This window comes from Protopterus annectens, chromosome 15.part0, assembly GCF_019279795.1.
Source record: "Protopterus annectens isolate FY-2018-M chromosome 15.part0, PAN1.0, whole genome shotgun sequence".
In the NCBI taxonomy this organism is placed as follows: Eukaryota; Metazoa; Chordata; order Ceratodontiformes; family Protopteridae; genus Protopterus; species Protopterus annectens.
Genome location: NC_056749.1, coordinates 717,292,314 through 717,316,624, shown reverse-complemented (window position 1 = coordinate 717,316,624; position 24,311 = coordinate 717,292,314). Strand labels below are relative to the sequence as shown.

General features: G+C 42.0%; 1 protein-coding gene across 2 annotated transcripts in view; it reads right to left on the bottom strand.

Moving 5' to 3' along the window:
- HPRT1 (hypoxanthine phosphoribosyltransferase 1) overlaps positions 1–24,311 on the bottom strand; it is a 701,758-nt gene that overhangs the window by 429,425 nt on the left and 248,022 nt on the right. For both annotated transcript variants that reach the window (XM_044057582.1, XM_044057580.1), the window contains exon 3: positions 1,652–1,835. In XM_044057582.1, coding sequence (XP_043913517.1) covers positions 1,652–1,835 — 184 coding nt within the window. The remainder of the gene's footprint in view (positions 1–1,651; positions 1,836–24,311) is intronic.

The following is a 24,311-nucleotide window of genomic DNA, read 5'->3' as shown; positions in this document are numbered from 1 at the left end:
TCCTCTAAAGGTGAGGCAGAGGATAAGATTCTCTCAGGGTCCAATTTATAAATGCGACAATGGGGTAGGATCTGGCTCATTCTCTTTTTTATCTGGGGTATCAGAATCATCCTCAAAATGGGGCCCAACTTTCTTGCAGAATGGACTCTTGACACCTCAGGAATTTCCAAGGTTGTCTGCTTAGATGCAAGGAAACTTGAGAGTCTTGAGCCAGTGGGAACAATTTTGTGGCCTGTATGGAGGTCCACTTGGCCTCAGCAAGCTAGTGGGTATCAGTTTGGTCTTTTGTGCCTTTGGGTTTAGTTTTTTCAGAAGAAACTGGCAAGACAGCTTTGGTCCATCAATGGACAACCAAAATCTCCACAATCCCCCATGAACTTATTTGCAATTTAAGACTGAAGGGATACCATTCTTCTAATCACAGACCACAAAAAGGGAGTTGGGCCCTCTTAAAGAGGCCTCAAAGCTTCCCAACATATCCATGGCTTCAGTTCAAGAGGACATGCCAACAGCCAAGAGTGGTGGCCTGCAAAGCTGTCATGCCACAGATCCTGGCCAAAACAGATTCTGCAGCTGGGAATTGCAAAAAAACTCCACTGTATTCAGTGTCACCAAACAGAGGGAAACCAGTGGCTTCATTTGAGCTGTCCTCCATTGCTCAGTGCTTCCCTCTGTGTCATGTATCCAACTGCTTGTGTTTCAGAAATAGATTCCCTGAGGCCTTGACAAACCCACAGCAGTGCAAGATCAGATGACTATCGTCTTAACAGCAGCAAATTCCCAAAAAGTCTGTACTGTGCTCTCCTCCTGAATGACTATGGGGAGAAACTGACATTGCCAACCGCAATCCTTGTCATGCTGTGAGCAGAGGCAAACAAAAAAGACAAAATCGAAAATCCTTATGAGGACTATGTTTACTACTAGCTATTTAGCTATTCTTAATTTCTACATCTGAACTATCAGTCTACAAAAATGGTTCTAAAAAATACAGAAAAGAGAATTTCCCTAAGGAGTACTCCCTTCTGGAAGTAGGCCTAAGCACCACAGTAATGCTGAAACTGCTGCAAGAAAGATCAAAGACAGCATCAACCAATGTCCAACAGGAGGCAATCATCCAGATCATCTGGAGGGATGTACACCTCTGGAAGCTGGTCCGACCGGCTACCGTCTGGAAGGATAACAAATTGAGGACATATTTAACAGTGAACATAAGTGCAATTAACATACTGTTAAACCGCAAGACCTTAAACAAAAAGCAAGACAAAAATCCCTTATTCAATCAGAAAGATCAGCCAATTAAATAGCTGCAGAAGCACAAAGGAGCAAATAGTCCTGAGGTGAGGGGAAAAAAAGACAACTAGTGAAGCTCCTAAATCACACAATGGGCCTTTGCAAAGATTTGAGAGCAGTCTTTTACTTCAAGGTGAAGGGAAGAGCTGACAAAGGAAAACTATCAGATCTATAATGTCACTAACCTGACTTTAAAACCTAGGTCTAATATCCCCAATGTGGTCAAAAATATTCAGTATATCATGAGTTGCACTGAAATCAGAAAAAAAGGGGCATTTGAACAATTACCCTGAAAGAGTCTACAAAAAACACATAAAAGAATGACAACACTTAAAAATGTCCATTAAAGCTCTGTTCTTACATAGTAACTCTTCAGTCTGATGAAGTCTACAGTCATGGGGATAGACCTGTCACTGTTTCTGTTCAGTGCCTTGATATAATCCAAAAGATCTGCAAAGAATTTGTAGCCACCTTTCAACACACAAAGTGCGACGATGTGGTGTCCTCCCATATCCTTCATTATGTCCCGAGCCAGTCTCTCGGTCCTGTAAATAGGACAGAAACTTTTTTTTATTACAAATATAACAAAATAAGACACTTCAGTATTAGTGATGGAATAAAAATGTGCATGAAATGTTACTCCAAACTGTAATGCAAATTTACATTGTGTGCACACAGATGATGCAAAAATACTATCATTATTAAGGGACAAAAAGCACGACAGACCACTCAAAACTGATGGCAAGAAGTCTGACAGCAGATATTCATACTTGGTATGTAACCCATATAAAATCCACATAACTCAACTCTAACGAGATAATCAATGGATAACTAATGAAAAAAATCTAAAACAGTTTTGAGCAAAAGAAATAGACAGAACTGCTGGAAATGGAGGTTTCTTGTTCCATTCACAAATATATGTTTCAACATATGACAGTTTCTGTGTACTGTACTGCACACAGAATTATGCCAACACAAAACAAAAGTTCCTTCTCATGTTAAATACAATTAGAACTTATAAAAGAAACCCAACACAGTTTTATTAAGTTTAAACTCATAGGGGAGATAATCTTCTTCATACCTTGGATATCCACAGACAACTGCATTTCTACTCTACCCAAACAGTCAGAGAGTCATCTTTTTACATCCTTTGTTCCCTCCACATTAGGTTTCAAATTGTCCAAAACAGGCTCACCCTTCTTTGCTCCTGTGTAGGAATAAACAAGAATTTCAGCCCTCCTGAAAGGTTTTGTTCTGTCTAGGTAGTACCTGAGCTGCCGGTACATGTCCATGGTATGAAGCATCCTCTTTGCCTTATTCATAGGTTCTGGGAAAAACACGGACGTTGACAGACTGAATTCTGAGATCCCTTTCTGCATGAAAACAGAAGTTAGTGAATAACAACCTTATCCCTGTGGAAAATAAGTTAAGGCTGTCTCATCCTGAGAGTTCGCAGGTCAGACATTGGCATTGCAGATGTCATAGCAATAAGCACAACAGTTTTCCATGTCAAGAGCTTCCAAGCAGTCTGAGTGGCAGGTTCAAGGGGTGACGAGGTCAATTTTTCCAGGACAGTTGAGATCCCACAAAGAAGGAATTTGCTTGTGAGGGGATCTTGTATGCAAAACCTCTTTCAATAACTGTTTTACCAAATAAGAAGAAAGTGATCCACTGCTACAAATGGCCACTAACTGTACCTTAATGGAAGCATATGGATAAGCCATCCTGAAGTAGCTCACACAAATATTTCAAGACCATAGAGATGTTAGCCTCAAGGCTATTCCCATTTTGGCACCACATAGAAAAGCTCATTAAATTGTAAACCTAACAATCAGTGTGTGGAAATATGTAAATTGCCCTTGGCTAACACCATTAGAAGGGGGAAAAGCTCACTCTAACATTTACCTCACAGCAGTCTGTGGCAGAGTTTCTTTGTTTTCCTTCATAATGCTTTCTTGCAATTTGTATTGCTTTCTTCTTTTTACATACTGTGGTGTAGTTTCATGAGTTGTATTCTGTGTTCTACTGCACATTTAAACTAGTAAAGAAACCAGGGCTCTCTCTCTGAGTCGCACAGAAATTAAAATGTCCCCACCATCTCACTCTTGTTGTTTTTAAACTCGCCTTCTCTCTAGTTGTCTGCCTCTATGTTAATTTGATTACATAGTTCCTTGTCTCACCTCTTTCATTAGATGGTCAGTAAACAAAAAAAAACAAAAAAAAAATCATTCTGTGAAGTCACACTCCCCTTTCAGTTATTTAAATTCATTGGCCCTCTCACTGTATTCCACAGAGCAAGAGCATTAAGTACTCAACCTTCATCCAATCTATCCTGCCCTTTTAAAATTACTGGTTTTCCCCTCAAAACTGCTAAGCTTGATTTAACCCCCCCCTCCCACATCAAACTGCTTAGTGCACACTTAGCATGTTAACCCATTTTTCCATCTTACATTTAAAATCTGAAACATCTGGTCTAAGTCCACCAATCACTGCAGAATCTATATTCTGAGTCCCAGTAATCATCTCTGAGTTTGAAATTCTGTTTTGTTTTCTGTGAAAGGAGTCGTCTAGGGACATTATTTTATGGAAACTGCCAATAACTGCTTTGTAGGTGCCAGCTTGGAATTTGTGCTACTGTTTTGTTCCGAGTAAGAGAAGGAGCATTCTTCCTGCAATATAAGGATCATGAATGCCTGTTGTATGTTTGACTGCTTTAGAGTCTGTGCTCCTTTCAGTTAGTTAAAAAGAAAATTGATGTGTACCTGATAAACTAGAAAGTTTGCAGCACTTTGTGAGTGCCAATACACTTTTTTTTTTTTTTTCAGGTCTGATGTGGATGCCAATAATAGTAGAGACAGACAATTGGTATAAGCCTTCCTGTATGTTAACATAATTATCCACAGCAAAATGATTGCTTTCATATTAAGTAATAGACTTTGGAAATGCACTATAAATAATTGATGTGCCACTATGAAGGGAATAGGCATCCAAAGACAAAAGCTTATTTAAAATGTCTAAGAAAATATCTGAAATCTGAAAATTACATAGGATTAGGGTTTCATCGTGTGCTTTACTTACTAATGGGTAGTTATACATTACTATAGAAATTTGACTAGTAACTGTAATTCACTTTGCATACTACTAGAGAGAAGAGGCTTTTCACTGTGGGCTAACTAAATCTGGCAGTTATTTCACATGACATAGGAGCTTAAGAATTACTGCTGCTACAGACTTATTAATATGGTGAGCAGTGAAGGAAATTTCTGAAAGGAAGAACTATCTCTACATCTTTAGACCTTTACAATGGGCTAAACTTGATTCACAATATTAAGTAGTCAAGAGGCCTGCACATTAAATAGTGGGTTGAAAAGGTTTGCTCAACCTTTTGGGAAAAATCTGGAATGCGGTTATAGATCCAGTATTTGATCGCACTAGTAAATCGGATGCATACAATTTTCAAGCGTCAGTTGCACTAGCTGACCTTCTCTGACTTTTGCCTGTTAGATCGTATTTCCTTTGCAGACAGAATAGATAAAAATAACACACATATTCTAAATGCCATAACTCTTGGTACATTGGACTTCTTTTTAATCTCAGAAACACTAACAAGAGGGGAAATAAAATACTCAGCGGAAAGTACAGTTGTGTACACTTACCATAAATGTAGATGTTAGAGTGTCTTCACTGTTGCAGTCATGACTGTAGGGTTCTCCCCTGCCGGCAGGCAGTCCTCGGTCAGCCAGAATCCCAAAGTCTGGGTCCGGCGTCGGCTGTTCAGACATGCTCCCTGACGTCAGAGTGCCAGGAGTACAAAGCTGACAGCCGACACCATGTTCTCCAGTTTTTCTTGCCCCAGATGTCAGGAGTCCCAAAATGAGTAAGGTCCTATCCTTTGCAAATACACCTCAGAAGAATGGTGAAAAAAGGAACCACACAAAAGTAAAAATAAGAGGGGACAGGAGGGAGGGAAACCCAGACTGAAACAGTGAAGACACTCTAACATCTACATTTATGGTAAGTGTACACAACTGTACTATGTTCATCGTGTTTCACTGTTGCAGTCATGACTGTAGGGTAGAATCCCAAAGCAGAATGAAAAGGAGGTGGTCATAAAGTAGAAGGGGTGGCTAAAAGGCCCTGCAAGACTGCAGAAGCAAAGCCTGCCCCAGACTTAGAATAGAGAGGTAGATTGTAGTGTTTTGAAAAAGTATGCACTGAACTCCAAGTTACAGCTTCCAAAATGTCTTTGGTAGGAACTCCCCTGAGGAAGGCAGCAGCTCTGGTGGAATGAGTCCGTATACTCCCTGGGATTTGCTTTCCATGGTGTGAATAACAAAATCTGATTCCATGAGCAATCCATTTAGAAATGGTCTGTTTTGAAATGGCTTTACCTTGGGAACTTGAAGCATAAGAAACAAACAATTGTTCTGATTTTCTGATGTCCTTGGTTCTGTCCAGGTAAAAACGTAGTTGTCTGTGTACATCCAAGGAATGTAAGATCCTTTCCCCTTTATATTGAGGAGTGGGGAAACAAGTTGGCAAGTGAATAGTTTTGATTTAAAGCCACTTTGGAAACCACCTTAGGCATGAAAGTAGGATTAGTCCTTAAAGACACTGTCTTGATGAAAAATAATATAAGGTTCCACAGCCATAAGAGCTTGCAACTCTGAAACTCTCCTGGCAGAGGTCAGAGCTAACAGGATGGCTGTTTTCCAAGATAAAAACTTGATGTCAGAAGAGGCAGCAAGCTCAAAAGGGGGTAAGGTGAGCTTTTCCAAAACACAGTTGAGATCCCAAGCAGGAATGGGAGGAGATCTAGGAGGTCTTAAGTTCTTAGCTCCTCTGAGAAACTGTCTCATGAGCTGGTAAGATTGGAGGGTCTGTATTGTAATGAGCGGAAATAGCAGAGGCATGTATCTTAATGGAAGAGAAAGAGAGACCCTTATGTAAGAGATCTGTCAGGTAAAGTAAAATCAAAGGAATGTTAGGAAGAAGAGGATCAGAATCCTGAGCCTGCATCCAGGAACAAAATCTTTTCCATTTTCCTGCATAAGATTTTCTAGTGCCAGGACGTCTGGCTTCTAAAATGACATCCATAACCTGCTTGGGTAGGAGAGAATGAATCAAAGACCCTGGATTAACCAGGCCACCAGGCTGAGAGTTCTGACATGGGAGTGTAGAACCTGACCCTGGTGTTGGGACAGAAGGTTTGGAGTCTGTGGTAAAACCCAAGGGGTCTAGACATAGGTTTTTCAGAGTTGGGTACCAAAACTGTCGAGGCCAATTTGGGGCCATCAAGATTATCATCTTGGGCTTGTCCTGTTTGATCTTTAATAATACCCGTGGAAGAAGAGGAAGAGGCGGAAAGGCATATCCAGAGAGGTTTCTCCAACTGAATGATAGTGCACATCCCCAGACTGCTATCATCCTGAATATTTCGGTGTCCAGCATCCACTCGTGTGGGTCTGAAAGGTTTCTGCTCAGACTGTCTGCCAGGAAGTTTTGCTTCCCTGGTAGAAACTGAGCTTGAAGGTCCAGATTGCAAGCTAGAGCTGTGTTCCATAGATGCATGGCTAGTCTGCAAAGGGGGTAGGAATTAGATCCCCCTTGCTTGTTTATGTACCACATAACTGTGGTGTTGTCTGTCCATATCAATAGTTGTCCTGGTTGTAGAAGATTCCTGAAGGCCAATAGAGCTTTCTGAACGGCTAACATTTCCTTTAAATTGATATGCAGGTGCTTCTGATCCTTTGTCCAAAGGCCCTGCAGACAGTTGCCCTGAAAATGGGCTCCCCATGCATAATCTGAGGCATCCATGGTTAGTATCTGAGTGGCAGGAGGCAGACAGAAGGGATTTCCTTTGATTAGAGTACATGCCTTGGACCACCAAAGGAATTCCTTTTGAAGACAAGGCAGGACGGAGATCAGTATGTCTAAACTGTGGCAATGCTGAGACCATACACTTTTTAGTTACCACTGTATTTTCCTCATATGTAGTCTTGCATATGGTACGAGAAGGATGCAGGAGGCCATGTAACCCAAAGCCTGCAGGAATCTCCTTGCAGATAGACGAGTTAAAGTTGCCAAGGTTTTGAAAGTTGAAGCCAGCTGTAACTGTTTTTCGTATGTCAGAAATGCCATCTGGGTTGTTGTGTTTAAAGAAGCGCCCAGAAAAATTATCTGTTGTGAGGGTGTCAAATTTGACTTAATGTTTACAGTGAATCCCAGAACTTGAGAAGATTCTGTACAAACTGTAGATGCTGGAGTAAGACCTCCTTGCTGTCTGCCTGAATAAGACAGTCATCCAGATAAGGGTAAATTTGAATTCCCTTGAGTCTGCAATAAGCTACTACTGGAGCCAGGCATTTGGTGAAGACCCTGGGCGCAGTAGACAATCCAAAGGGCAGCGCAGAGAATTGAAAGTGCCTCGAACCGGCCTTGAACCGGAGGTATTTTCTGCGTTCCTGTCTGATGGGAATGTGTAAATAATGCCTCCTTTAAATCCAAAGTTACCATCCATGCATTTTTGGTCAGCATTGTAAGTAGCTGCTGTAGAGTAAGCATCTTGAATTTTGGTATCTCTAGAAATGTGTTCAAGACTGACAGATCCAGAATAGGTCTCCATGAATTTTGCTTCCTGGGGACTAGAAAGAGCCTGGAGTAAAAACCTTGTCCCATCTCTGAAAGTGGAACTAGTTAGATTGCTTTCATAGCCAAAAGAGCTTCCACCTGGTTTAAGGCCTCTGTCCATTGATGTTTTGGAAGATCTGGCCATCCGCTTGGCCTTGGTAGGGTATGAAAATGGAATTTGTAACCTCTTGAAACCACATCCAGAACCCACTTGTCTTGGGTTATACGAGTCCAATTTAGGTGAAAAAGAAAAGGTTTTCCTCCGAGAGGGGCTTCCAGGCAAGAAGTTCCTGCAGCCCAACAGAGGGTGTCATTGAGTCTGTTTTCTATGAGCTTGCGACCTGTCCTCTCCTCCCCTAGGGGTGGAAACAGTCCACTGTCTTGGTCTAAAAGAGGCTTGTGTTTGAGGCCTTCCTCTGGAGCGTCTGTATCTACCCCTCTGAGGCCCGTCTGAATTGGGAAAGGACCAATTTTTTTGTAGGCCAATTCCTGCTAAATCTGGGTGGCTGTACTTGTAAGAAATCTTTAACTGTTTGCATGGATTTTGCCTTGTCCTCCATCTTTTTAATCACCTCTTCAGCTTTAGATCCAAACAAAACATTATGCTGAACAGGAGCATCTAATAATTTAGCTTTTACTTGATCTGGCAAATTTTGTTCCTTTAACCATGCATGCCTTCTAATTACTGTGCCAGAGGCAGCAGCCCTACAAGAAGCCTCCAAGGCATCAAATCCACAGTGTAAACCATGCTTCCCAACTTGTTCAGTGGCATGCACCAAGTCATGTAATTCCTTATCTGCACAGGCGGAAATGGAAGTCAGCTTTTGTTTTAAAACAGACAGGAGAAATTGCTGGTATTTCAGCATATGAAACTGACAGTTTAAAGCCCTAATAGATAAAGTAGCAGAAGTGTACACTTTTTTGCCCCATCTTCCTAAATATCTGGAATCCTTCTCAGTGGGAATGGGGTTTTTAGCAGAAGCGGCCTTAACTCCCTTAGGACCCTGGGAAATGGTTTCAGGGTCAGCAGTAGGGTTCTTGTATAAAAACTGGTGGGAATCAGGAACCCTGTAATATCTGTCAGGCTTAACAGGAGCAGGAGGAAAAGAGTCAGGGGTTAAGTTAGCCTCCGAAAAAGCATCATCCACAATATCCAAAATAGGAGGAATAGCCAGGGGTCTATGTTGGGGAAGAAGAAAATCCCTTAGTCTTTTCTTAGATTCCGAATACTCCTGTCCTTCCTAGTGGAAATGTTCCCTCATTTCATGCAAAGTTTCCCCAAAAGAGAAATCCTCAGGGGGAGAAGCTGAAGGAATGGATTCCTCAGCATCAGAATCCTCATAAGGAGGGAAAGAATATTCCTGGTCAGAAGAAACAAAAGCCTGATCAGAGGAGTCATAATAAACTTCCTGCCTTGGCCTTTTATCTGGAGGGAGATGTGAACCCCTAATCATAGTAAGTCCTCCACCATCTTAAGTAACCGTTTCTGTGACTTGGGAGCTGGATCAGAAGAGGCCTGTGTTGCAGTCTTTGATTTGGAAGGAGTCTTTGCCTTTGTCTTTGTCTTTGCCTTTATTAGAAGCTGAGTAGGCCTGAAAACCCCTTCGGAAGCCGGTACCTGCACAGCGGCTCCGGACCCATCCGAAGGAGCATTGTCCGAAGGTCCTGCAACAGAAATATTCAAAGGCCTAGTTGGCTCCTCGTGGGAGTCCGTTTCGGCCATCTGTTCCAAAATGGCCGACAGGGGCTGCAAAAGCGCCTCACTGCCTACGGCTGAACCTGAAGCTGGCTCTACTTGTACGATATCGTCAGATTTGGACCTCGGAGGCCTGTCTTTGTCCCTGCGTAGTTTGTGAACTCCGGTAGCCAGAACCGTATCAGACGACATTTTGTAATTAAAACGCCTACCGAAGTAATGAAATGCAAAATTGTACCTTCGTTTAATTGTATGTTGATTGAATCTAGCACAAAACCGACAACTAGCTACGTCGTGGTCAGGGCCTAAGCAAGGAATACAGTAAGAATGAAAATCCTTATGAGGTATTTGCTTCCCACATGAAATACAATGATTAACTTTTTCTGACATCGGACTGGAGCAAGAAAAAAGTTTCCCCAACGGGGTACTTAGCTTTGAGTAGAAGAAAGTCTTCGGACTGAAGTTTGTTCAGAAAAGATAGTCAGGAGTCAGCTGACCGGCACTTGCGAACTGCTATCACTGCATGGCAAGAAAGACTGGAGAACATGGCGTCGGCTGGCAGCTTTGTACTCCTGGCGTTCTGACATCAGGGAGCATGGCTGACCAGCCGACACCGGACCCAGACTTTGGGATTCTGGCCGACCAAGGACTGCCTGCCGGCAGGGGAGAACCCTACAGTCATGACTGCAACAGTGAAACACGATGAACATCCTAGGTTCCTGCCAGACCATTCACAGATCTCACTGAAAATAAATTTATCTAGTAACATATCAAAGAAATATAGAGGTAAACTGGTCCCTAAACTGCAATCTACTCACAAAGTCTGATGTGATAAAAGAAATAACAGTAATACTATCAGAACTAGATAAAAATATGATGTCCTCAGATATTCCATACGACATTCAATGGGCAGCATGTAAAGCAATGCTTAGAGGTACACTACCCCAAAAATCTTCCTACTACAAAAAAGTAATGAAGGAAAAGGAGAGTACATTAACTAGCAAGTTAAAGGAAATAGATAGGAAATGATAGCACAAAGCTCAGATCTAGAGAAACAAATTAATAAATTACAAAGATTTGACCTACATCAAGAAAACTATTCACTACAGGAAGTAAAATCAATAGCCAAATACTCTGAGTGGGCACAAGTTCCATCTAGAACTTTGGCGAGGATAACTGAAAATAGACAAGAAGCCTCTAGGATAACCCTACTTCAATATCAGGACAAAATATTCAAGTCTGATGTGCAGATTATAGAAGTATTCCAACAAATATACACAGGGATATATGAAACAAATACCCAACAGAGCACCAGGTTTGAGATGGAGGATTTTTTTAACAAATCTTACATTCCCTAAGATTAATGAGGAACAAGCAACACTTCTTATAGCCCCATTTGAACAACAGGAAATAGCTGAGGTCATTAAAAACTGGTAAAGCCCCGGGTCCAGATGGGTACACAGCAGAATTTTATAAAACATTTAAACAGAAACTCCCAGCCCTTCTATTGAAAGTATTTAACTACATTATGATAGAGGGTATAACTGATCTTTATATAAACAACTCAAAAACAATTTTCATTCCTAAAAACAATCTGGATAGATCAAACCCTCATAATTATAGACTGATTTCCTTGATTAAAATACTGACCACACTTCTAGTGGACTTAAGAAAATCATGCCCTTCATTATATCTCCAGAACAATCCGGTTTCATGTGCAATAGACATACATGGGACAATACATTGACTCTAGATTCTATGATTCAACTTATCAAAAAAGAAAGAAACCTGAGATATGCATTAGTTCTAGATGCATGCAAAGCATTTGATATAGTATAGTAAACTAGAAGTTTCTGTTTTTTTCCCTATCCAAATTTAATATTCCAAAGGAATTTATTAATCTAATTGAAACCTTATACAAAAGAGCACATACACCTCTATATTAATAAAATCCTATATAGCCCTATTAAGCTGATGAATGGAACAAGACAGGGTTGTCCACTTTCACCTTACCTATTTAACTTGTATATAGAGCCCCATTTTCTACATGTCACAAAGAACCTTCCATTCAATTCCTAGAATCTTGAACTCTAAAATGATATCTGCATTTGCAGATGATCTGAACATTTACTTTGAAATCCCAAACACAGACCTAAAGAAAATTGTAACATCAATTAATACATTCTCAAAAGTCTCTATCAGGTAAACCACAAGAAATCCCACATATTTCCCATTAATACTCTTAGTCATAGGGAACATAATTTTTCAGACTCTCCCTATAAAATGGTATACTCTATTAAACATTTGGGGATATCTTTTGAACATAATCATTCATCCATGATACAAAATAACCTAATTAAAATATGAACTAGTATCACTCAGGACTTACATAGATGGAGACAATTCAAATTATCAACGCTGTCTAAAAAGTACAGTTTTGTACCTACCATAAATGTAGATGTTCGAAGATCCACATTGCTGCAGTCCTAACACTTGGGTAGTCCGCTGTCCCAGTCGGCCCGAATACCAAAGTATATGGCTGACGTCGGTCAAGGCGCATTAGTCTGACGTCAGGACGTCAGGGTACAAATGCGCATGACCGACGTCATATCCTCAGTCTTTTCTTGCCCCAGATGTCAGAAGACCCTAAAAAGATAAGGCTAAAACCAAAAAACACCACACACTCCTGCACCAAATATATATACAATATATACAAATTTACAAGAGTACAACCTCACCCACACAACCACCCCTAAACACAGAGGGGAAGGAGGGAGGGTAAATTGGACTGCAGCAATGTGGATCTTCGAACATCTACATTTATGGTAGGTACAAAACTGTACTATGTTCTTCATACCACATTGCTGCAGTCCTAACACTTGGGTAGAATCCCAAAGCAGAGGTAAGGGAGGCAGGCAAATCATAAGGAAGCAGGAGCTGACAACATGCCCTGCAAAATAGCCGTGGCAAAACCAGCCCTAGATTTAGAGTAGAGAGGAAGGTGGTAATGCTTAGAGAAAGTATGCACTGAACTCCAAGTAGCTGCCTCCAAAATATCCTTAGTTGTCACCCCCCTTAGAAATGCTGTTGAAGTGGCAGTAGCCCTAGTGGAATGAGGCCTAATCCCAGCTGGAATCTCCTTGCCATGATGGGAATAACAAAATGCAATGCAAAACCCAATCCACTTAGAAATAGTTTGTTTTGACACAGGCTTGCCCTGAGAACTCAAAGCAAAAGAAACAAACAACTGCTGAGACTGCCTAAAATCCTTAGTCCTGCTTAAATAATAACGCAACTGCCTGTGTACATCTAAAGTGTGCAAAATCTTTTCCCCTTTATTTTGGGGATCTGCATAAAAGGTAGGCAAATGAATAGTTTGGTTTAAAGCCACACTAGAAACCACTTTAGGCATAAAGGAAGGATTAGTACGTAAAGATACCCTATCCTTATGAAAAATCAGGAAAGGCTCAACCGTCATAAGGGCCTGCAATTCAGACACCCTTCTTGCAGATGTAATGGCTAACATGTAAGCAGTCTTCCATGACAAATATTTCAATTCAGCAGTAGCTGCAGGCTCAAAAGGTTGTAGAGTGAGTTTCTCCAACACAAAATTGAGGTCCCAAGCAGGAGTAGGAGCTCTATTGGGGGTCTTATATTCTTTGCCCCTCTAAGAAATTGCTTGAACAAAGGATGAGAAAACAATGGTGGGTCACAATCATAGTGAGCTGAAATTGCTGCAGCATGAATCTTAATGGAAGAGAAAGACAAACCTTTGTCCAATAACTCAGTAAGATATTGGAGAGCCACACACAAATTTGGCTCAGAAACATCCAAATCCTTTGCTGCACACCAAAATAAAAATCTCTTCCATTTTCCTGCGTACACTTTCCTTGTACTAGGTCTTCTGGCTTCCATAATCACATTCAAAACTTGTTGAGGAAGCTGAGACCTGCTATGGTTCAAAACAGAATATGCCAAGCTGTTAGATGGAGAGTGAAGCTTGACATTGAGCAGATGCCCGTCCTTCTGAGACAATAGGTGTGGAATCAAAGGTAAGGGCCATGGAGGCTTCCTTACCAGACTCCTCAGCAATGGGTACCAGTGCTGCCGAGGCCAATCTGGAGCTATTAAAATCGTCCTTGGCTTGTCTTGTCTGACCTTTAGAAGTACCTTTGGGAGGAGAGGCAGAGGTGGAAAGGCATACACATGAAGATTTTTCCAACTGAAAGAAAGAGCATCCACTTTCCAGGCTGTGTGATGAAACCTTTTTAGTGCAAAACTTTGGCAGCTGGTGGTTTAGTGGAGAAGCGAACAGATCTATGTCTGGAGTTCCCCATGACACTGTCAATGTCTGAAATACATGAAGATCCAGTTTCCACTCGTGGGGATCCATGATTTGCCTGCTTAACACATCTGCTAAGGAGTTCTGTGCTCCTGGCAGAAACCTTGCTTGAAGATTCAGCTGCAAGCTTAGCAGTCTCCCACAAAATCATTGCTTGCCTGCATAGAGGATAAGAATGTGTTCCCCTTGTTTGTTGATGTACCACATGACAGTTGTGTTGTCTGTTAGAATCAACACCTGCCCTGGAAGAAGTAAATCCTTGAAAGCCAGTAATGCAAACTGGACTGCTAACATCTCCTTCATGTTGATATGTAGATGCTGCAGTCTGGCAGGCCACTTGTCTTGTATCCACTTTCCATTCAGATGAGCTCCCCAAGCTGTGTCTGAGGCATCTGTCGTTAGAATCTGACTCGCCTCTGGCGGGTCACAGAGAGTCCCTTGTTTAGGTGACATTCCTGAGCCCACCACAAAAATTCCTTTTGAATGCAAGGTATTATTTGAATGACAGTGTCCAAATCCTGGCAGTGCTGTGTCCATACATTTTGAGATACCATTGTAGCTTCCTCATATGCAGTTTGGCATTGGGAAGTACCAGAATACAAGATGCCATGAACCCTAAGGCTTGAAGGACTGTCCTTGCAGTCAGCCCGGACTGATGAGATAGTTGATGGAAGTAAAGAGAAAGATTCTTTTGTTTGTCCGGGGTTAAAAGGCCATCTGGGTTGCTGTATTCAGTCTCACACCCAGAAAGCACATGTCTTGAGAGGGTACTAGACTGGACTTTATTTCGTTCACAGAATACCCTAGGCATCTTAGCACTGCTATCACATATTCCAAATGCTGAAGAAGCACGTCCCTTCCTTGAGCCAGAATCAGGCAATCGTCCAAATAAGGATAGATTTGTATTCCTTTTAGCCTGAAGAAAGCTATCACTGGAGCCAGAACCTTTGTGAATACTCTGGGCGCAGTAGATAAGCCAAAGGGCAATGCAGAGAACTGATAATGAGAATTCCCAGCTCGAAAACGCAGATACTTCCTGCAAATTAGTCTGATAGGAACATGAAGGTAAGCTTCCTTGAGATCCAAAGTTACCATCCAGTGATCTTTGCCCAGCAGAGGTAAAAGCTGTTGTAACGTCAACATTTTGAACTTGGGAATGTCCAGATAAGTGTTGAGGATAGACAGATCCAAAATTGGTCTCCACGTGTTCCCCTTTTTTGGTACTAGGAACAGGCGAGAATAAAATCCTAGGCCCCTTTCTGGCACAGGAACCGGCTGAATGGCCCCTATTTGGAGCAACAGAGAAATTTGCTTGTGAACCTCTTTCCTTTGTTGAGGAGGAATGTCTGGCATGCCTTTGAAAGGAGGCAAGGTATGGAAATAAAACCTGTAACCGTGGTGAATGATATCCAATACCCATCTGTCTTGGGTAATTAAACTCCAGTTTTCTTTGAAAAGTGCCAACCTTCCTCCCAAAGGTGCTGCCAGACGAGAAGATTCTGGCAGCTGAAAAGGCAGGTCATTGTGTCTGTTTACGAAAGGACTGACCCCTGCCCTCACCAGAAGACTGAGCAGGTGAACTCCCTGTTCTAGGCCTAAAAGAACCTTGAGCTCTGCCTCTACCACGTCTAGACCTACCCCTAGACTGGGAATCATAAGCAGGATATGTCCACCCCTTGGTAGGCCAATTTCTACTAAACTTCGGAGGCTGAACCTGCAAAAAATCTTTAACAGTCTGCATAGACTTAGCCTTGTCTTCCATTTTCTTTAGAACTGCTTCCACAAGCGAACCAAACAACACATCAGATTGTAAAGGAGCATATAAAATCCTTGTTTTCACATGCTCAGCTAAATTCTGATCCCTCAACCAGGCGTGCCTGCGAAGAACCGAACCAGTGGCAGCCACCCTCGAAGAGGCCTGCACAGCATCAAAACCACATTGCAAAGAATGCTTACCCACCTGTTCAGAAACATGAACTAAATCCTGCAACTCTTTACACTCAATACCTTCCGCCAAAGCATCTACCTTAGACTTTAATTGTGAAAGGAGATAATTTTGGTATTTCAACATGTGAAACTGGCAATTCAAAGCTCTCATGGCCAAAGTGGAAGTATACACTTTCTTTCCCCATCTATCCAAAGCCCTAGCCTCTTTATCTGGAGGAACAGGATTTTTAACAACAGAAGCCTTAACACCTTTAGGCCCCTGTGAAACAGTTTCTGGGTCTGCCCTAGGACTCTTAAAAGATACTTATGAGCTTCAGGCACCCTATAATATCTATCCGGTTTAACTGGAGCAGGAGGCAAAGAGTCAGGGTTCAGAGAAGCCTCTGCAAAAACATCCTCTACCACATCTAGAACAGGAGGTATAGCTAAAGGCCTATGCTGGGGTAGAAACAAAAATTCCCTAAGCCTTTTCCTGGAATCAGAGAAATCCTGACCATCCCATTTAAAATGCTCCCTCATGGAATGAAGAGTCTCTGAAAATGAAAAATCCTCAGGAGGAGAAGCAGAAGGAGTAGAATCATCCACATCAGAATCAGAGTAAGGGAATACTCCTGCAAGTCTTCAGCCGAAGACTCAGAAGCATCCGAACACTGCTCAAAACTCCCAAGCTCAGGTTCCACCCTAGGCCTCTTATCAGGAGGGGCATAGAACCTCTAATCATTGTAATCAAATCTTCTGCCATCTTAAGCATATGCTTCTTAGGTACAGACCCTGAAGAACTAGGGGTAACTCCTGAAACAAAACCTGGCCTGCCCTGGGAGAAGCCTTGGAAACAGCAGGGGAGGGCCTAACCACCTTAGGAAGGGAGGGAAGAACAGCTACCTGAGAAGCCCCTTCCGCCTGGCCTACCTCCTGAGAGGTCACATCTTGCAGTAATAAAGTCTCTCCCTGGGATTCCAAAGAAATTTCTGGCTGAACCCTGGCTCCACGAGCCCTCTAAAGAACCGGCGTCCGGGACGGACGGTTCTTCCAACCTAGGCTTTGCTGTTTTGTCCTTGCGCTTTTTGGCGGGCGTCAGAGCATCCGGCGGCATTTTATAATTACACCGCTTCCCAAAACTAACCTGGCACAATCTAATCTTCTCTTTATAGTGCGTTTGTTAAATCTAGCACAAGAGCGACAGCCAACAACGTCGTGCTCAGGCCCTAAGCAAGGTATACACAAGGTATGGTAATCCCTATGAGGTATCTGTTTCCCACAAGAAATACAGTTATTCACTTTTTCTGACATCCGGTAAAATACTGAGGCAAGAAAAAAACAAAATAATCCCCAACGGGGTACTTAGCCAACTTGGATTCGGTCTGAAACTCCAACTTCGGAAAATCTCAGAACGCCAACCTGCACTTGCAAAACTGCTTCTGCATCGGACCATGCGGCAAAAAAGACTGAGGATATGACGTCGGTCATGCGCATTTGTACCCTGACGTCCTGACGTCAGACTAATGCGCCTTGACCGACGTCAGCCATATACTTTGGTATTCGGGCCGACTGGGACAGCGGACTACCCAAGTGTTAGGACTGCAGCAATGTGGTATGAAGAACATCGGCAATTATTAGCATGAATACATTACCAAGAGTACTATATCATTTCAATACAACAATCCCTGTCATCCCAAATCATTTCTTTCAGAAAATCAACAAAGAACTTGGCAAATTCATATGGTTTCCCAAATCAGTAAGAATAAGTTATCAAAAACTCATGTACCCAAAAGAGAAAGGGGGACTAAATCTACCAGATTTTCAACTTTACCATAAAATTGCTAATGCCATTAGACTATCACTAATCTCCAATTTTTCTGTCAAACCAGGAGTCTGGTCTCCGACCTGGGCAAAAACTTGGCACCAACATGTATCCAGATGCAATATAAACCCCAAATCCCTTCCTTACATAGTTCCAGCAAATCTTAGGCATCTTAAGGTTAATATAATCTTAAAACAGATAATAAAAAGCTTTCAGGAATTGATAAAATTCCTGAAACTAGAAAAGACACTAGCCCTCCTCCAACCTATTAATTTAAATCCAAACATCAAAATAAACAACAAGATGTTAGATCAATTGGATTATCCACTAATTAAAGAACTCACTTTTTGGGATATATATAAGCACAAAGAGAAAACATTGCAAGAGTTGCGACTAGCTCTTAAAGTGAATAAAAAATACACTATCATATTACGTCAGATATGGGAGAAAATGTCATTTTTCAAAGATTTTTCTGTGAATAGGAATGAAGTAAACAGGCTGATAGACATCACTGATAACCTAGCTAGTAGGAATAAAACACTTTCTAATACATACAAACTGATTAGTGTAATCAGATATGAAAATTCTTTACTTTATTCTTACTGGGACCAGAAGGGATGCGTATTCACAGAAGAACAGAAACTGAAAGCAACTGACTCTATTAACTTATTTCCATTTAAAAAAAGCATATATACACAGCTAATGATTAATAATAATGGATATTACACCCCTTTCATCCTAAACAAATTTGATCCTAACAAATCATCAGCATGTACATGCTGCCCTTTTCCTAAGGCTGACCTCCTACATGTAATGTGGTTTTGCAAATATTCCCAGAATCTTTGGGATTCCCTTAAGGTGCGATTAGAAAAAATGGGTTATTATAAATCACCCCTATCATGGGCATTTGCTATTCTTTGCATCACTGACTTCAAACTTCCTAAGTTACATTACCATATTATAATTACTCTTTGGTTGGATCATACCAAACTCTCATGGAATGAATTTAGGAAGATGGCAACATCATATATATCCTCTCAAAAACTTATTAGGAATGCTAAAAAACGAGATTATCTGAAACTCTGGAAACTTATCTTTGATTACATATTAGGAGATTAGCTTATATTTAGATGAGGTAATTTGAATCTACACATTATGATATTAATTTCCTTATATTGATGTTTAGTAGCTCTTTTTGTAAATACTGCATATAGACATTAGACTTGCCTTAGCAGTACTGGAACTGATGTGCAACCACTATTGTATTTCTATTGTGTGATCTATCCAGCTTTGTATTTGGTGCACTACGGAAATAAAAAAATACTATTGGGAAAAAAAAAAAAAAAAAAGAGAGAGAGAGAAGGAGCAGAGGTCATCGGTTCCTGATGGCCTCTGATCTGGCAGTGTGTCTGTGTGAGACCTTCCTGACTAGTCTGGCTGGATTTCAAGGGATCTACCAGAAAAAGGTTCCAGCAAGCCTACTGATCCCCTGCATCATCTAGGACAAACTGTTTATCACCCAACAGCCTGTGGCCTGCTTCTCATGTTGGGATTAATGCTACTGCTCTGCTTCCGGTAAGAGAAGAAGCAAAGGGGCACTGTACCCCAGGAGCAGCATGGAGCTGTGGTGAGACCAGCACTTGAAGTAGCCAGGTAGTAGCCAATCAGATGAATCCCCACTATTATCCTTCTTGATGAAACTAATGCTTTAAGTACTGCTTGATTAGCTACTATTTAGCCTAACTTTTAGAATAGCTCTCTTAATACTTCATTTATAAATCAATCAAGAGTCTTCTACAGTAATTTCCCCTCATATCTGACATTGCTCTGTATAGATGCAGACACCTTGGAATGACATTTTTCCTGTAAAAGCACTCCAGAAATGTCATCACTACTAGTTTGTGCAGCTACAAGTGCTGCCCCAGAGTTGCAAACCAGATACTCATGATTTTATTCTAAATTCTCACCCCAACCATATAATCAATAAAAATGGACTTGTAGCCATTGATATGAACTTTCACACTAACTCCATTACCAGCATGGTGGATATGGGCAACCTGAGGCAATGCAAAACTGCCTCGTTCTACTGAAAACCAGTAAATTCTCAAATTTATAAGATACGCGAGGGATGCGTTTACAAAATGTAACTGGAGGAAAAGCTCTCACTTAAAAGCACTCCTAATGTCAATCAGGTTGTCAGTAGTATACATGTTGCACCCATCTCACACTGCAAAAAGCAGACATGCACACCCACATATGGTGAGGCACTTAGAAACAACCTTCCTAAACACCAAAGACCTCCTAGACAAACCACATAACAAACGCCCAGCTTCAAATGTACTCTTTCAAAATAACCACATCACATACAGCCACATCTCATGAGGCATATACTTCTAAAGCCAATAAGGCAAGCCACCACACAATTCAACATTCGGGTCATTGGAGACTCCATTGACAGACAGTGATGTCCCTCTCACCAGGCTAAGGAGAAAGACACCGCCATTTGCTTAGCAGGGGCCAGGATTCACCATATTATGCACGCACTCTGGTCACTGAACCACAAATACGAGTAAGACTCTGTTATAGTCCATGTGGGTGTAAATGACCAGAAGCATGCTTCCCACTGAACTACAACTACGAGTATGACTCGTAGTTCATGTGGGTGTAAATGACCTGAAACATGCCCCCCTAATCTATACGAAGAGAGATTTCATGGAGCTCTCGAAATCTATGTCCCAGGCTGGTATGGGCCTAGCACTGAGCAGCACTCTACCTTCTACAATGACGATGCCACAGTATGAACAGAAGAATAATGGATTAATAACTGGCAAAGTTTGTGGTGTCACTCTAAGGGGGTGCAATATTTGTCAGCAAGAAAGAACATCAACAGACCATGTCACTTTGACAGGGATAGTATGCACTTCTCTCCTCAATACTTTCAGATGTTAGCTAAAATATTGTCCTCTCTCATAGAGCCTTTTTTTTCTTAGGCAATGTCAAACTGAAAATACTTCCAACATAGTAAATCAAAACCAAGAAAATACACAGGTGCTGCTGCTCAACTGCAGGAGTCTAAACAAGAAACTCCACTCCCTAAAAGTTCTTCTCACTCTACAAAATGCTGACATCTGTGCAGTCACTAAGACGTGGTTTAAACCCATGGAGAAAATACCCCGGCTGTGCAAGGTTATAATGCCATTCACACATTTAAACCAGCTACTACACATGCATGAACTAAAGATGGAGGAATCTTGATTTACATAAAAAATTAATATACCTCAAAGGCTGGTCAAACAAGACCATGCACTTGAGTTTCTCCATGTTGAAAGTACCATACACAAATTCCCACACCATTTCCTTGAAAGCTATACGTCCCCCTTCTATGACCCAAGAAATTCATTACACGTACTTAAGCTTACTAGAAACACTCACCATCCAACCCAATACCATATTCATGGACAATTTTAATTAGCTCACTATTAAGTAGGAATCATACAAGACAAAAAGTACAGTTGTGTACACTTACTATAAATGTAGATGTTACAGTGTATTCACTGTTGCAGTCATTACATTTGTGTTATCTGCTGCAGGTAGCCCTCAGCCGGCCTGAATACCAGTCTTGGATTCCTGCATCGGATGCTGTCTCCTTCCATGACATGAGGTCGTCAGGGTAGAAAACATGCGGCAGACGCCATTACATCAGTTTTTCTTGCCCCAGATGTCAGGTGCCCCCATAATGAAAGCAATTATAGGTTATGTTACACCAACAAAAAGCAAATACACCAGAAAGCTCAAATACACCAAACAAGGAGGAAAGGTACAGCCAAGAGAAGTCAGGGGGCTGGAGGGAGGGTAACCAGGACTGAAACAGTGAATGCACTCGAACATTTACATTTATACCATAAAGTGTACACAATTGTACTATGTTCTTCGTGTTTCACTGTTGAAGTCATTACATTTGGGTAGATTCCCAAAGCTAAGGAAAGGAGGAGGAAGTTAGAGAGCATTAGGATCAGCTATTAAGCCCTGCAATACAGCAGTGGCAAAACCAGCTCTGGATTTAGAAAAAATAGGCACGTGGTAATGCTTGGTGAAGGTATGAACAGAGCTCCAGGTAGCAGCTTCTAGGATGTCCCTGGTAGGGATCCCTCTGAGAAAGGCTGTAGAGGTAGATGCAGCCCTGGTGAAATGTGACCTTATCCCCTGTGGGGTAGGTTTTCCATGGTGCTTATAGCAAAAATGAATGCAATGGGCTATCCATTTTGAAATGGTTTGCTTTGAAATGGCCTTCCCCTCTGCTCCTGCAGTAAAGCCAAACAACAGCTGTTCAGATTTTCTGAGAGGCTTAGTTCTGTCCAAATAAAATCGAAGTTGTCTGTGCACGTCCAGAGAGTGCAAAATTAATTCTCCTTTGTTTTGTGGATTAGGAAAAAAGGTAGGCAAATGAATGGACTGATTTAGGGCCACACTAGACACCACCTTGGGCATAAAGGAAGGATTGGTCTGGAGGGAAACCCTGTCTGCATGGAAGATAATGAAGGGCTCTACTGCCATGAGGTAATTCAGACACTCTTCTTGTTGAAGTGATGGCTAGAAGGAAGGCCATTTTCCAAGAAAGGAATCTCAACTCTGCAGTTGCAGCTGTTTCAAATGGATGGAGAGTGAGCTTTTCCAATGCAAATTTAAGGTCCCAGGCTGGAGTAGGGGCTCGCCTGGGGGTCTTAAATTTTTAGCCCCTCTGAAGAATTGCTTTAACAGGGGGTGAGAGAAGAGGGGGGCTGGTTCAGTATTATAATGTGCTGAAATTGCAGAGGCATGAATTTTAATTGACTAGAAGGATAGGTCCTTGTGGAGTATTTCTGTTAAGTACTGAAGAATATGAGGTAAACTGGGCACTGTAGTGCCCATACCCTGGGTCTGGCTCCAGGAACAGTATCTTTTCCACTTTTCAGCATAGGATTTTCTAGTACTAGGTCTCCTTGCTTCCAGAATAACCTCTAGCACCTGCTTACTGAGGGATGCTATTGGAGAACTCACGGAATTAGCCAGGCTGCAAGGTTCAGGGTTTAAAGCTGAGGGTGCAGAATCTGGCCCGCCTGCTGGGACAGCAGGGAAGGTGTCTGAGGTAGGTGCCATGGATCCAGCAGTATCATGCTGCGCAAGAGGGGGTAGCAGTGCTGGCAAGGCCAGTGTGGTGCAATAAGAATTGTCCTTGGTTCGTCTGGTTTGATCTTTAGCAGAACCTTCGAGAGGAGAGGCAGAGGGGGAAAGGCATAAACCGAGAGGCTTTCCCAGGTAAAGGACAGGGCATCCACTTTCAAAGCTCGACTGTGGGGAGTTCTTGTGCAGAATTTGTCCAATTGGTAGTTCTGGGGGAAGGCAAACAGGTCTAGCTCTGGGGTCCCCCATTTGCTCCTCAAGAGGCTGAATAATTTTTGGTTCCAGTTTCCATTCGTGTGGGTCCATGAGATTTCTGCTTAGGTAGTCTGCCAGTGAATTTAACCTGCATGGCAGGAATTGAGCTTGTAGGTGCACTTGGTAGCTCAAGGCTGTGTTCCAGAGCCATGGCTAGTCTGCATAGAGGGTACGAGTGTGTTCCGCCCTGTTTGTTTATGTACCACATAACTGTGATGTTGTCTGTCTTTACCAATAATTGTCCTGGAAGGATGTGGTCCTTGAAGGATTTCAGGGAATTTTGTACAGCTAACATTTCTTTTTGGTTGATATGCAGGTGCATCTGACTCTGGTTCCATTTGCCCTGAACGCACTGCCCTGCCAACTGAGCCCTGCTCCCCATGCATAGTCTGATGTGTCTTTAGTCGGGGTATGGGTGGCACGGGGTAGACTGAAAGGGAGCCCCTTGTTGAGTTGGCAGGCCTCTGCCCACCAAAGGAACTCTGTCCTTATACAAGGAATGATCTGAATCATTGATTCCAGGTCCTGAGAATGTTGACACCATAGGCTTTTTAGATACCACTGTAGTTTCCTCATATGCAGTCTTGCATATGGAATTAGTAGAATGCCAGAGGCCATGAACCCCATGGCTTGCGAAATTTTCCTTGCAGATAGCTGGGTCTTTGTGGCCAGTAGTTTGAAGTAGGCTGTCAAGCTTTTTTCTCTAGCGTGAAGTAAGCCATCTGGGAAGTTGTGTTCAAGCTTGCTCCCAGGAATACAATCTGTTGGCAGGGTATTAGATGAGATTACTTTTCGTTTATAGTGTACCCCAGCGAGGTTAGAAGTTTCTTTACAAATGCCAGATGTTTTAATAGCATGTCCTGGCTTTCTGCCTGAATCAGACAATTGTCCAGGTATGGGTATATCTGAATATTTCTCTGCCTGCAAAATGCAATGGCTGGAGCTAGACACTTTGTGAATACCCTGGGCACAGTAGGTAAGCCAAAGGGAAGTGCAGAGAACTGATAGTGCATGGAACCTGCTCTGAAGTGTAGGAATTTCCTGCAAGATTCCCCTATTGGAATGTGCAGGTAAGCTTAAGTCTAAAGTTGCCAACCAGGCATCTTTGCCTAGCATAGGAAGCAGTTGAAGTGTTAGCATTCTGAAGTTTGGGATTACCAAAAAGGTGTTTAGAACAGAGAGGTCCAGGA